The sequence below is a fragment of the Phascolarctos cinereus genome, unplaced genomic scaffold (genome assembly GCF_003287225.1).
Source record: "Phascolarctos cinereus isolate Bilbo 61053 unplaced genomic scaffold, phaCin_HiC Scaffold_726;HRSCAF=1367, whole genome shotgun sequence".
NCBI lineage: Eukaryota > Metazoa > Chordata > Mammalia > Diprotodontia > Phascolarctidae > Phascolarctos > Phascolarctos cinereus.
This window is the reverse complement of record NW_027556098.1, coordinates 334015482-334031289: the sequence shown is the minus strand read 5'-3', so window position 1 is coordinate 334031289 and position 15808 is coordinate 334015482. Positions and strand designations below refer to the sequence as shown.

At 35.4% G+C, this 15808-nt stretch overlaps 1 protein-coding gene across 2 annotated transcripts in view; it reads left to right on the top strand.

Annotated features, from left to right (window-relative positions):
• NOX4 (NADPH oxidase 4) overlaps nucleotides 1-15808 on the top strand; it is a 232975-nt gene that overhangs the window by 88671 nt on the left and 128496 nt on the right. For both annotated transcript variants that reach the window (XM_020993815.2, XM_078156966.1), the window contains 3 exons: nucleotides 5810-6026; nucleotides 14444-14608; nucleotides 14717-14779. In XM_020993815.2, coding sequence (XP_020849474.1) covers nucleotides 5810-6026; nucleotides 14444-14608; nucleotides 14717-14779 — 445 coding nt within the window. The remainder of the gene's footprint in view (nucleotides 1-5809; nucleotides 6027-14443; nucleotides 14609-14716; nucleotides 14780-15808) is intronic.

Genomic DNA, 15808 nt, shown 5'->3' with positions numbered 1-15808 from the left:
CGCCAATTCAAAGATGGAGTTTAAGTTTCTGGTGAGGTAGAGATAGTTGGGGAATAGTATTTTGTTGAATAGCCAACAAGGAAGTATCAGGGAAGCTTGGGCTGTAGCTAGCGAAGGTGAAATTTCAGCTATTTTCCAGAAGATAGTAAAGGATAGCACACACTTGGAGGTTCATATTCCTATAGAAAATGTAAAAAAAAAAAAGATTTTTATATCAAACTTATTTTCTTGTAAGTGAAATTTTGGCTACCACACGTTTTACTTTATGATCAGTATAAGTAGAAGAGACCGAGTCATATATGTCTTTCATTCAGGCATGTCCAACTCTTCATAACCTCATGGGCCATAGCATGCTAATACTGTTCAGGGGTTTTCTTGGCAAGGATAGTGGAATGGTTTGCCATTTCCTTCTCTAGTGGATTAAGGTAAAAAGAGGTTAAATGATTTGCCCAAGGTCACACAGATAGTATCTGAGGCTGGATTTGAACTTAGGTCTTCTTGACTCCAGTCCCACTGCTCTAACCACTGAAACATCTAGCTGACTCTTATGTTTATGTAAACATGTATAAATGATACATGAATAAAAATGAGAAGAGAAGGTGCGCCAAACCAAATATTCACAGAAGAGGTCTGGATCGGAGGTGACACTATTTTATGATAAAGGGGTAGATTGCAAAGATTGGATGATACATGTAATAATTTATTATTGGAAAAAGGCAACCAGTAATATACCAGTAACAACTGACATGTATGCCTTCTTTCTCATCTGTATCAATTATTTATGAAAATAATCTATGTAAAATATTGAGGACATCTTTGATAAGGGTTTTACAAGGAACAAGTAAGCTTTTACAAACCATACTCTCAGGCAAAGCATATCTTTTCAGTCCTATACTTGATTAACACATACAGGGAAGGTCACTGTGCTTATTTGTTTTTTAATTGACTGAAAAAAGCATTTGATTCAATTGAGCAAATATTGCCTTATAGCACTTCCTCTAATAAGTTGACTCCAGCGCATACATAAAAGAGGTACAAAATTTCTTGAAAAATGAAACAATAGTGAATTCTTTGTTGGATGGCCCTCTGATTATTAATATCAGAAAAGTAATATAACAGGAAGAAGTATGTTCAAATAAGTGTTTGCCACTTTTATGAAGATGTCCAAATGGTAGTGGTATTCCTTATATATGAGAGATTATCTGGGCATTCTGTTTTCAATTGATATTGTGCTATCTGTTGTGCTAACTATATCAAGCTCTCAAACACTGCAGAATCTTTGAAATTACAATCATTAGTGACTTGTGTTCTAGAAAAGACCAAGTGGATAAAGAATGCCTATTGTTCAAATATATGATGACTGTTAGATGGGCAACCCATAGAACACATTTATCTTATCAATACACAAGCCTTGGAAAGATACCTCACATAGACAATTGAGTAGGTGCAGAATGGAGTAGGAGAGGCTGTAGAGCAGAGGAAACAGATTTGATTGATTTTGTGAAGTTTTGCAGTACTCAGAAAGGCTCCAAACCACCCATGAAATAAATATCTCTCTTTATAATACAGATATTTTTGTGATAATTTGTAATGCTGTGATTTATGTAATACCACCATCGTAGAAGAATTAATTTGTGGATCATCCAAAGGGTAATGGCAAGGTAAATGATGGTCTGAGCAGGTTGCTCTGTATTACCAATGATCAATAATGCAGGAGACATAGCACAAAGAGATGCATGATGACAACAGTTGATAGGATCACTAGGGTCACATAGCAAGAGCAAGGAATAATTGATGGATTAGCTTGCATGCTCCACTGATATCCAGTCAATTTCAAAATGTAGTGGAAGGTCCTCATGACGTTGGATGGGCTCCCTGAGAAGGATATAGACAGGTGGTGATTGTTTAGAGTTGCACAGATTGAGGCAAGGGAGGTAGAGTTCAATTTGCACTAATCAAGGAAGTATCCTTCTCAATGGCATCACAGATCCATGAAAATGTTGAAGTTTGTGAAGATCCTGTGATAAATACTGAAAATACAAATCTAAAAACCAAAACAGTTCTTACCCTTGAGCAGCTTACATTCTGCTGAGGACAGAGTAATTCGTGAAAGAACAAGGTCAAACATAATTAACAAAGTTTGCATTCTATAGTTTACAAAGCACTTTTCCTCACAAGGAAGTAAAGTAGGGTAGTACAAGTATCATCTCTCCATTTTAAAGATGAGGAAATTAAGATCCAGAGAGGTTTTTTAGCTTCAAGGAAGGAGAGTCTGGACTTGACCCCAGGTCTTCTAACTCCCCTCCCAATTTCTTTTTTTTGCCACTCTGTGCTGTGTCTGATTCATGAACTTTTCCATTATTAGTTTCTTTCTAATGTGGCCTTAGTTTACATATTTTGGCTACTTATGTTTTGCTCAATGTGATTTTATTTTTTTGCTCAGTATGATTTAAGTTATTCTTTAATATGCAATTGAGTGTTTCCTTATTATTACAGTGAGTGAGTACCATGAAATAGAATGGTTCATTGTGTTTATGTCGGCTTGGATAATAAATAAACCTTAATATTAATTGAAGGTGCATGTACTCTAGTGGATAGAGAGCCAGCCTTGGATCCATGAAGATCTATATTGAAGCTTCTGACACCTACTTTCTCCGTGACAAAGGCAAATTAAAAAACTCAATACCCCTAGATAACTTTATAAGACTATAGGTTACAAAGAAGTTACTGATATGATTTAGTGGAGGGAATTTTCAAACTGAGAGATACCTAAACAGATGAAATCACAGATTAGGATCCAAAATAAAATACAGAATTTGAGAGATGCTTTTTTCTAAATCTAGGGCTAATATTAAACTCTTCCCATACATAGAAGTAAAATAACCCATTGTATTGAGCTCATTTACCTTTTGGGATATTTGACAAAAGCTTTTCTTTGACCTTCAGTATCTTAAATGCTTAGCTGAGTGTCCTTTGTAGGCAAGCAATCTTAGATTTAACACTTTTTATTTGAAAAGCCTCTTTGGATCTTTAATCATTACCTCTTTTCAGATCTTTCTGTCCCTTTCCATCACTCATGTTTCTTTTATGATTAAAGTTAAAACAGAAACATTACAAAAGGATTATGGAAACCAGAAGTCACAAGGGAACTTAGAGGCCATTTGATCCAATCCCTAACTGACCGGGCACCACTTCTTCAACACCATTACTCATCTCTTCTTCCTCTCCTACCACGTCACCCTAACCTAGGGACTTCTATGGAGTTCCATCATACCTCTGCTTTATAAGAGGTTGTTTCCTGCTCAGAGGATTTAGTTTTCCTCTCTACAAGAAGGGCCTTATGACTTTTCTCTTTCTTCTCTACATCATATTATTTCACCTTCCAACCTTCTGCTGTAAGTTAGGATTGCCCGTTGCTACTTCCTTTATATTCTACTTGAATTGGCACATTCCTTTCTTTCAAGGGGCTCTTCATTCTCCTGGGGTTCCTGAAGAGATGAAGTTTTCCTGTTCTCTAGTTCAGAGACAAACTTGCTTGTTTTGTATACACTGGTTCTATTTGAGAAAGGCAGAAGCACAAACATGTCACACTTTTTGCAAATTTACTATAGCACTGGCCTTACTTGTTATACTTGCTTGAAGTAAAATCTTTAATACTTTGTTTCCCTTTTGAATTCCTCTTAGTTTACCTTAAAAAATTAACTACTAGGGTGAATTATCTGATTACTTTATGTATTCACTGTTCTGCAGGAAATGTTTCATAAATTTTGGGACCACACTATCCTATAGAATTTATTTAGAAGGTAGATTCATATAATTTCATATTTTAGTGTTGCAAAGAATTGTTTGCTCTTTTAATTTTTGTTTTTGGAACAGCGACAAAGACTAGGCTGGTCTAATATAAGGTTCATTATTTGTAAACTTCATTGCTACATAGTGGTCTGTAGGAGAGATTAATAATCTTTTTTTTTCTCCTGAGTTCAGTTTACAGGGATATCTGTGTCACTGAATACCACTGGAAATTAAAAGAACCAGGCCACAGAAAATGAGCTAGAGGGAAAAGAGGAAGGGAGAAAAGGATAATTCCATTCTATTTCCATTCCCTGTTCCCTTCTGTACCCTTTCTTCCTCTTCCTTTTACCTTCCCATCTTGTAGGTCAGGGTAGGTGGGAGGGAGAAAAAAATACTTGATAAGTGAAAAAATATTAAAAACAAACAACAAAACAATTTACTGGAAATGAATATGTATTTGAGCAGATAATTTGAGGGCCTTGAAGCTGGGTAGAAGTCATTTAGGCCAGTTTTCTTAATGTTTTCCACATCTTCATTCTAATTCCCAAATTATGCTCTTCACTCCTATTACCCTAGTCATGAATGACCCCTGTCTAATTTATCTGTACAAATTCTTCCATTCTTCAAGTCCAAACTTAAATAATACTCCCCTTCCTGAAAGCTTCTTTGTCTATATCCCCACTCTCCACCCTGGGGCCTAGCGTTTTTGGAGTATTTTATATCACTTCCCTTCATGTGTTCTTTCTTCCAGGCAAACAAATCCCACAAGTTGTTTCCCAGACTCAGTATTCTGTCTCCCACATTTTAGGCCCTTCTGACTACATGGTCCATTCTTCTTAGAATCCCCAGTTTCCTTCTAGCCTCAGTTCAGGTGCCACCACTTGGGAAACCTCTCCCAATCTTCCCCCTTTCCTACATGTAGTGGTCAATATCCTCTCCCTCCTAAAGTTACTTTATATTTATACATTTAGTATACACTTTGCATCACTGTAGTATAATTTAAGTTTCTTGAAAGCAATGTCTCTTTTTGCCTGTTTGTTTTTGTCATTGTAGGCCCAATGCCTGGCACATAGCAGGCCCTTGTAATTGTTTATTTGCAATGACTTAGATGAGAGTTCAGAGTTTTGGGTTCCCATGCCTGTTGTTAATTTTATGTGATTCTGTGTGTGTGTGTGTGTGTGTGTGTGCATGTGCATGCATGTGTGTGTGTGTGTGTGTGTGTGTGTGTGTGTGTGTCTACTTATAGGGAAAATTAATAGCAAATAGCTAACTAAAAGCCTGCTTGTTGTTTACACATTATGTTCAGGCCATGGGGGAGTCCAATTTCTGGTCCATATTATTAAACATCTTTGATGTTTCTTTGTAAATCAGTAATGCCTATTTATTTCCCATCTTTCCCAAAAGAAAGAAATTAAACTGAATTATAAGTATGTTATTTTCTGTTTTGAAATAAGAATGGATTTTTTTTTCTCCTGCGTTTTCTGAAATTCTGCAATGTTAGGCCATATGTGTTCTTGATATTCTTGTACCCTAAGGATAGCAAGTCCAAGCATATTACAAAGGGCCATGTCCTTATTGTCTGTGTCATTTGGTGCATAATGTTACTTGGAGAGTCAAGTGCTTTGGACAAGTTCTCGGGTACAGTGTTTATTGGGAGGTTTAATTTTCTCATCTCCAGAATAAAATGCAGTACTATACTTGCTCAAGGCCATAGAATTATCATAGCTCAGAGATGAAAGGAATACTAGAAATCGTATAATCTAAATCCCTAACCTCTAACTTGACTGATGAGAAAACTGAGGCCCAGAAACTTTACATGATTATCCCAAGGTCACATGACTAATAAATGGCATGGCTGAGGCTTGAAGTGGGACACCTCTGCATTATGTTGCCTCTTTTCATTGATCTCTAATTTTAAAAGAGTTATCCAGGAGACAAAGGGTCGAATACCATTACTCTAGCATCTGATCTTTGTTTCTTCTCTCCCTACCTGCCCTTACTTGTATTTTCATTTTAGAGGGCTCCTGAAATATCAAACTAATCTCGATGCACACCCTCCTGGCTGCCTCAGTCCTAATAGAACTCGCCACCTGAATATTCCCCTGCCACAGTATTTCTCGGAGCATGTTCCTGAACCCTTTCCTGGAGGATTTGTAAATCCTGAGCTGTTTATACAGAACGAGTTTGTGAAAATCTGTGCAGAGGAGCCCAAGTTCCAAGCAAATTTTCCTCAGGTCAGCTTAATCCTATATTTTTTGGTCATGCCAATGTTTCTGGCTGTGGACGTTGCTCCAGGCTGTGGCCAAATTGTACGGATCACTTGGTCTTATTGAAGTAATACATGTGTTTTTGTAATATTTTGTACTGTGAGTTAAAACTGTGCTGATTATGAGACTGGGTGGGATCCTTAGCAGTCTGTCTTTTTAAACCAGTGACTAAAACTAATAGGATTGTGCATGGATGACTGTTGCAAACAAAGAGTTGCAAAGGCTCCTTTCCGTTCTAGCCCATTTCTTTTACTATGTATGAATTCCTTCACTGGATACTTAGTTTCTCCTTCAAAAACCCGCTTTTGCTTTATTTTCAGCGAATGAACTGATGAGGAAATGTGCTTGTCTTGGCACAAAGATGATGGAATGGTGATGTTTTTCAGTATAGCCTATTTGAACCTTGTCATTAATGGCTCAACTCTATTGTATCTCAATTCTTGTATTGCACCTAGACCCCCTCTTCCCTCCTTTTCTGGCAAAAACCTAAATGTTTGCTCTCTGATTTCTTTGGCAAATATAAGCTATCTTCCATATGTTATGTTACCATGTTTTCTTGTGAACATTTTCCTCTGGAAACTGATTTAAATTTTTCTGGATATTTTCAGTCCTTGGTCCACTTTGCCTGCCTTTATAAACTTCATGACTCCAGCTGGAGCAGAATTACTTTAGGGTGGAGTGGTACGTTGTAGTGCCATCTCTGAAGCAAAGATGAGTGTGCTAGTGCTGCTTGAACACAAATTGAAAAATCCCTTAGAAGTGTCTGGAGGGTAACTAGGCAGACAGAGTCTCCACTCCATCGCCACCCCCTAATTGGGCTGATGTGTGCATATCTTCATGACTACAACTCAAAGGAATCTCAAAGGTCATTAAGTTCAATTTCTCTTGGCCCTTTAACCTTCCTTATTTTCCCTGTCTCCCAACTCTGGCTTCATTTGCCCTAATAATCAGTCTTGATTGCATGGTCTGCCAATTTAATGTTTCACGAGGTCCTACCCTTGAATCTCTTGCTTCTGTTAATGTTCTAAAAATTTTAACCTGCTCATCATAGCTTCTAGGGGACCCTTTCGTCCTCATTGTCAACACCCACATCTGTTTCTCTGTTTTCCTGGGTTGCTAAGCATAGCTGAAAAAGTCACAAAATCAAGATAATTTCACCCAATACAATTTCCAGTATTCACCACCTCTGTCTCTTTGCCTCCCTAGGCTATTTCCCCTTGTTTGGAATATATTCTTGATTCATCTCTGCCTCTTTTAATTGCTAGGTTCCAGCAAATCTCAGCTGAAGTGCAACTTCCTACATGTATTCTTTACTCATCCCCTTGGTGGTTAGAGCATTTCCACCCTCTCTCCAGAGGTTACCTTTGATTATATTCTTTGTGTGCTATATATCTATCTATATATTTATCTATCTATTGATCATATATAGAGGAGAAAAATCTATGTATATGGATGTAGATATGTAGATAAACATTTATATCTATATAGATATATCTACACATATATCTATTCTACATATGTTTTCTATAAAGATATATTTAGAATACATATGCAGACACATACTATATGTGTATATGTGTGTATATATGTATACACATATATAGGTAGAGAGAGATTTCTCTCTCTACCTATATATAGCTCATCTATCTATCTATCTATCTATCTATCTATCTATCTATCTATCTATCTTTCTATCTATCTATCATCTATCATCTATCTATCTATCTATCTATCTCTCTATCATCTATCTATCTATCTATCTATCTATCTATCTATCTATCTATCTCTCTCTCTCTCTCTCTCTCTCTCTCTATCTATCTATCTCTCTATCTATCTATCTACCTATCTACCTATCTATCATCTATCTATCTATCTACCTATCTACCTATCTATCTATCTATCTATCTATCTATCTATCTATCTACCTGTCTGTCTGTCTGTCTATCTATCTATCTATCTATCTATCTATCTATCTATCTATCTATCATCTATCTATCTATCTATCTATCTATCTATCTACCTATCTACCTATCTATCTATCTATCTATCTATCTACCTACCTACCTATCTATCTATCTATCTATCCATCCATCCGTCTATCTACCTATCTATCTACCATCTATCTATCTATCTATCTATCTATCTATCTATCTATCTATCTATCTCTATCTAATCTATCTATCTATCTATCCATCCATCTATCTATCTATCTATCTATCTATCTATCTATCTATCATCTATCTATCTATCATCTATCTATCTATCTATCTATCTCTATCTAATCTGTCTATCTATCTATCCATCCATCTATCTATCTATCTATCTATCTATCTATCATCTATCTATCTATCTATCTATCTATCTATCTATCTATCTATCTATCAATAGAAGCACATTTATAGACGTACATGTTGCCTGTGAGTTCTTTGAAGGAAGGGATCATTTCCTTTCTGCCTTTATTTCCTTAACATCTAATGTAGTGCTTGGCATACGACAGTGTTTACTGGTTAACTTCCAATACTAGTCTCTTTTTTACCACTTGACAGTCCTTCAGTTTTACTTCATTGACTCCCTTATTCCCCTCATTGACTGTGCCAAATCTTTTCTTGTCTGTTCACGTTTCCTGCTGCATAGTCAACCTAAGGCAGATAACAAATGCTGGTTATTAAAAGGGAGATCTCTCAAATAATGCTTTTCCATTCCTCAAGATCATGAGCAGCATCGCACATTCTCTCCTCCATCCATCTGCTCACTAAGGCTAAGCTCTCTACTTCTGTATTTGATGCCATTTTCTCCCTCTTCCTTTGAGACTATTTATGTTTTCCAGAATTCATCCTGTCATCGACAGACAATATGATTTAATGGAGAGGACATTAGATTTAGAGACAGGAAGACCTAGGTTCAAATCCTGCTTCAGAAACTTTCTCCATGACCATGAGCAGGACACTTAACCTTTCTGTTCCTCAGTTTCCCTATCTGTAAAAAGAAGGGCTTAGATTGGAGAGCTTATAAGATGCTTTCCAGCTTTAAATCTATTAAGATGTAACTTCCTTTAGAGTAGAGACTGAGAAGAAAGGAGAAAAGTGAGCAAAGGAGAGAATTTGGAGCTCAAATTTTTATTAAATGAATTGTTAAAATTTTGTTTACATGTAATGGAGAAAAAATAAAATAAAAGTTAAATGAAATTTTTATCTGGATGTCCCACTGGCACATCAAACTCAATTTATAAAAAATGGAACTCTTCTTTCCTTTTGAACCTGTCCCTCTTCCAAACTTCCCAGTTTCTGTGGTGGATACTACTGTCCTCTTTGTCCTCATGGTTTATAATTATGGAATCATTCTTAACTTCTCTTTATCCCTCAATTCCAACTTTCCCTTAGTTGCCAAGCATTGTTGACTCTATTCCACAACATAGTTTGCATAATTCTCTTCCTTGCTTTCTTTTGCCTTGTCCTTCATCCTAATTAACCTCCTTATCACCTCTCACCTATATTCTTGTGACTCTTTATTGATTCCCTTACTTCACTTTGTCTTCTCTTTAATTCATGCTCACACAGCTACTGAAATAACACTCTCAAGGTACAGATATAGTAGTGGTGGTGGTACTCTCCTGCTAATAATCCTTCTGTGACTTCCTATTTCCTCAATAAAACATCAACTCTTTACTATCATGTTTAAGGCTTTAACCTTCTCTTTAGTTCTAACCTACTCTTCCAGACTTATCTCATACTACTTCTCTTCACGTACTTTACAATACAGTGAAACTGGCCTACTCCTTGCACCTTGGATTTGACATTCCATTTCCATTAGAGAATGGGCATTTGTTCCTTTCAGGATTTGTATCTTCCCTGAAGACTTAGCTCAGGTGTCAAATATTGCAAGATAACTTTCCTGTCTTTTCAAGTTAATATTTTCTCTCTCTTCAAATTATCTTGTAGTTGTTTATCTGTGTGTAATCTCTTGTGTATGCTGTACTTCCACCTCTCAACCTTCCCCCGCCCAGTAAGATATAAGGTCCTTGAAGTCAGGAGCTATTTTAATTTGGTCTCTGCATCCCATTTTCTAGCATAGGTTCATATAGATACATAATAGATACATAGATGTTAAATTGAATTTAAAAATGAGTTTTTTTAATCTAAATATAAAATGTATTATATATACTATTAAATATATATAAAATGTATTTTATATATATATATAAAATGTATTATATATATATATATAAATAAATGTATTATATATATATATATATATCTAAAAAAATTTATCTAATTGCTCTGGCCTGTCAGAATTTTAGGCTCTGATTTTGTCATCCAATATGTAAGCTACAGACTTTCCCCTAAGTTTTTGATTTCAGTCATCTTTTCTCTCTGTTTCATTCAGAAGAATAGAAGTAGAATACTTCTCATGTGCTGAGCATTTAACATTCCCCTATTCTCCCAGCCTAGTGATAATTGTCCAAAATAGAAAAAGAAAATAGTTGGTCTGGCATGGCATGTTCTTGATGAAGCAAAGCTAATGTTACTTTTATTTTACTTTACTTTCTTTTAATCTAAATTTATTTATACATCAATAATACAGGCTGGGCTGGTGACTGTTTTTTAAAAAGAAAACATAAGAAAAGGAAAACTGTCTATAATACAAATTCATGTTCAGATGAGGGAGAAGAGAGGATTTAGGAGTGTGTGTGTGTGTGTGTGTGTGTGTGTGTGTGTGTGTGTGTGTGTGAAGATATACACATAACCACATATACAGATAAGATGAAAGGAAGGGAGGATGGCCAATCAGAGTCTGGGTTCTTGTCTAGTTATGTGCTTCATGTAGGTTTCCAGCATTTATTTTTTCCAAAAGCTATCTTGTTTTCCAGGAGCTCAGAAGCATGTATGTATAACAAGTTATCAATATTCAATTCTCCCACTGTGTACTGGATAAGCAAGAGGATGTCCTGACCTCATACAGGGCTAACCACTTTTTTTGAGGATGTTCAAGCAGATTATTTTTGGTGTTTGTTTTTGGATGGTAACAGTGTGACAAACTTGAAAATAAGAGCATTACCAGAGTAACCACTGGGAAACTATACAGAAAATTTGTACTGTATATTTTTATTTACTTATATGAGGTGACAACTCATTTGAAAAGATTGACTATGAGAAGGCAGCAATTCTTTTGAATCTAGACAACAGTAGAGTCATCAATTCTTGCTGTAACATCTTGCCATTTCCCCCCTGCCCCCTGCCACTAGCCTTCTTGTGAGGAAGTGGTTGGGTAAAGGGAATAAGTATTTTTTAAGTGCCTACTATGTGTTACACATTATGCTAAGTATATTACTAATGTTATCTCATTTGATTCTAAGAACAATCATTTGAGGTAGGTTCTATTATTGTTCCCATTTTACAGTAAAAGAAACTAAGGCAGCCAGAAACTAAATTACTTGTCCAGGTAACATAGTTTGTAAGTATCTGAAACCAGATTTGAACTCATTTTCCTGCCTCTAGGTCCAGCATTCTATCTGCTGTGCCACTTAGCTGGCTCATTGGTAATAGCGGCCAGGTCAAGATGTTGGGAGACCAATGCAGAGGGCAGTTAGAGAAAAAGAAATATCTGGGAAACAATTACCCATGGTGACTTTTAGTGACCAGTAATTTCTTTTTCTAAATAATCATAAGTAATCCGTTCAATAATATGTTCCAGAATTTTACCAAGTATTTAACTTAGGCTCATTGACCTATAATTTACATCTTATACCCACTTCTGTTCAGATTTTGAGTTTTTTTTTTCTTTTTGGGAAATTGGGACATTTGATCTCCTCCATGCCTGCACCAGGAATATTTCTTTAAGATATTTCAATGGTCATTAATAATTATTCAGCAATCATATGTGCCATTTATTTCAGTTCCTTGAAATGTAATCAATTTGTGCCTAGTGATTTTAATTCAGGAAAGACAGTAAGATGCTACTTCTTTACATCTACTGGATTTCTACCTCCTATTAAGCATTGTTGTTCATATTTTCCAGTTCTAAGATCATTATACTTGAAAGAGAAAACAGGAGCAAAACAGATACCAAGTAGTTCAATCTTATCATTGCCTCATCCATAGTTTTTAGTGGATTGTCCCCTTTTATCTTCTTAAAGAAAAAAACCCTTGTTTTAATTGTTCTTAACATTCTTTGCCAGCCTTACATCACTGTAAGCATAAGTATTCCTTACAAGAAAGTACTGCTCATTTTTATTCATACTTTGATACTTCTCCTGGCTTCCATATTCTGTATACTCCTTGTAAAATACTAGGTTGGTGGATGAGTTCATTGTGCAGCACGTCAGATATTTTAACTAGTTCCTTCTGGTCATTGGAATAAATTTTCCTTGCATCTTCAGAATTTTTGTTGAAAGCTTCCCATCTTCCTCTCCAGAATTTATTAGTTCATTGGATCCTACTTGTTCTTTCTCTGTACCTTTTTAATCTGATCCCAACAAATCTAGGATAAATGCCAGGTTACTCCTGGATTTCTGATTTTTTTTGCTATGACAAATTCTGCAGTTAAGTGATAATTTGTCTTCTAAATTCTTTTCATTTGTGCTTCCACAAATGGTTGTTGGCCAGATTCAGGTCCAGAATAGCTGTTACCATCATTACTTCCTCCATTTTTTGAATTGTTCTTCAAGGAAAATAAAGACTTTCTCAGCCTCTCCAATTTTGGAAGAAAAAGAACTCGAAGAGATATCAGGATAATTCAAGTTCCATATTAATATATGATGAAGCCTAGATATCACATTTGTGATTTGTTTCTAGAAACTCTCTTCTAGTTTTTTTTCTTCTATATATGTGCCATATACTTCTACAATAACCCACTTCTGTTTTTGCCTCCACTGACCTCCACTTACTTGGCCCTTACCATTTTCCCTTCTTTGGTTTCTGGAATCTCTAATATGGACGTTTTCTTTCTATATACTGGTATTTGATGCTCTTTTGATTTATGCCTTTCCTTGTGAATAAAGTAGACTCTTATTTTGAGATATTATCAGTCATAATTCCCATGACACTAAGTCTCAGGGGTCTATGCGACGTACAACTTTCCATTTACATACTTCGAAATTATAAGAAATCAGTATAAATGGTTACATTTTATTTCATCACTCAAGGAAATACCATTGAATTAATTAAACTATGTATGTGAAAATAATCTCCAGGGATGTAGGACACGATGAAATTTGCCTCCATAAAGGATATATCCTACAGTTATTCTAATATATCTATCTATCTCCATCTCTATCTCATCTTTATCTGTATTCATATCTATATCTAGCTATATGTTTTATGTCTATCTAAAATATACATGTATATGTGTAAGACAAGATGGACTTTGCAGCTCTCCCTCACTTAAATCCAGTTCAAATGTGAGTCAATAACACCCATGATATCATTGGTCCTCCTCCAAAATGAGTGATGAACTACAACAAAATGTGTGTGTGTGTGTGTGTGTGTGTGTGTGTGTGTGTGTGTGTAATAGACACAAGGTGCGTAAATATATATACATTAACACATATTATATGTGTCTATACATATACATAAATATGTACACACATATGTATTTCATCAAGTAATAAGCATTTCTGAAGCCTTTTTTTAATACTTGTTGGCATTTTTAAGCCCCGCATCCCATGACTTGTACATAGTAGGCAGTTAAGACAGTATTGCTCAATTGAATTAAAAGTGATTCCTCAAAGCATATTTGCATGCTATGTTTTTAAATCTATGCCAAGGAGATTGTGTAATATCTATTAATATGCTATGAAAGCCTGGGTGTATTTGAGGACTCTCTGGTAATGAATTAGGTCAGTGGAGCAGTTTTTTTTTTCCATAAAAAGCATTGTGTGTTAGAATAAAGGAAATACTTATTTGGGATGTTGAAAGAGTTGAGAAAGAGGGATGGATAGAAAAGAAGAGTATGAAAGGGAGCATGATCTAATGGAAGAGCTTGCAATCATATGAAAAGTGAGTTCATCCTTCCTCTTACATTTAGTAGCTTGGTGACTCTAAGTAAGATACAACTTCTCTGAGTCTAAGTGTCCATAACTTCAAAACTGGGATAATAATACCTGTACCACCTTCCTTAAAGGGTACTTGTAAAGCTCAAATGAGGTAGTAAGTGTCAAATGGCTTAACATAGTACAGATGTCCTGCTTAGAGATATTGGAGAGTGACCATTAAAATAAGTCCTTTTGGCAGCAGCCAACATTTGATAATTAAGATTATTAGACTAATTTCATTTCCATATAATTTTTAGATTATCTATATTCATAATTTAAAACATTTTACAAAGGGTTTATAATATGAGTGTTTCTGAAGTATTTTTCTTTCCTCTCTTTTCTTATTTTTATTTAGACTTGGCTTTGGATTTCATTACCATTATGCCTCTATTGTGCTGAAAGGCTTTACAGGTGCATTAGAAGTAATAAGCCTGTGACAATCATTTCAGTCATCAGTCATCCATCAGATGTCATGGAAGTTCGAATGATCAAGGAAAACTTTAAAGCCAGACCTGGCCAAGTGAGTTATTCCATATAGTCTAGCAAGAATGTTTTTAAAATTTAATTTTTAAAAATATTGAAATATTTTAACTTTTTTCTTCATTTTTATTGCATTGCTTCCTTCTAGTATATTATTCTTCACTGTCCAAGAGTGTCTGCACTAGAAAACCATCCATTTACTCTTACAATGGTAAGAACTTTTAAGTTTTTGCATTCTCTTTTCTTAGAGAAATTCATCATTAGATGATTAGCCTGTCTTGGGCTAGAATTATGTTTCTTACTAAACAAATTGGAATTATCAATGCTAATAATTCAAGTTCTATTTGTTTTTATACCTGGACAGGTATATAGTTACAGTTCATTTCTCTTATTTGACATGTCAGTAAGGCTAAGAACTAAAATTCCTTCCAGCCTATTGACTTTGTATAAGGTAAATTTTTCCACAATCTCCTTTCAGCTTACTTTTATTTACTTAAATTCAACAAGCACTGTTTACATAATTACCATGTGCAAGATATGTTGCTAGGCACTTGGGGTCCAAAGAGGAAAAAAAACAGCCTTTACCCTCAAAAAGCATACGTTCTGTTTGGGTAAAGGATTTATACACACAATAATTAAGGTATATATACATACATACACACACACACACACACACACACACACACACACACACACACATAGACAGTAAAGGCTTTGTTTAAGAGGTAACTTTTGAGCTGAGCTTGCTCAGTATTTCTGAACGCCTCCAGCTTCTAATATTTGTCAATGAATAGTATGTATGGAACAATAAATTCGATTTTGGGCCTTTTACAGATCACAAACCACTTTTACCCAGATTACGCCAAATTTAAAGTAATTTTGTTCATAGTATTTCTGAAGAATCTGGGCCAAGATTTTTCTATGTTTTATATTTCATTTTCATGGTAAATTTGATTATTAATGAATTAAGGAAGATAGCCAGGGGTTTATGTGGGATAGTAATGATGTTCTTTAATTTGTAGTATCAGCCTACCATCAGCTAGTCATGCACATCCATTTCTCTTTCCAATAGTGATATTAAAACAGTAGGATTTGTCCACACTCTCATCTGTTCCCTGTTGTCATTTTTGGCACCAATTTGTGAGCTGTCTAGCCAGGGTCAAAGGGCCTTTGGTTGCCATGGCACAGAAGCAATGCGAACAGGATCACATGATGATGAAACCTAGGACCTTTGTCTCAT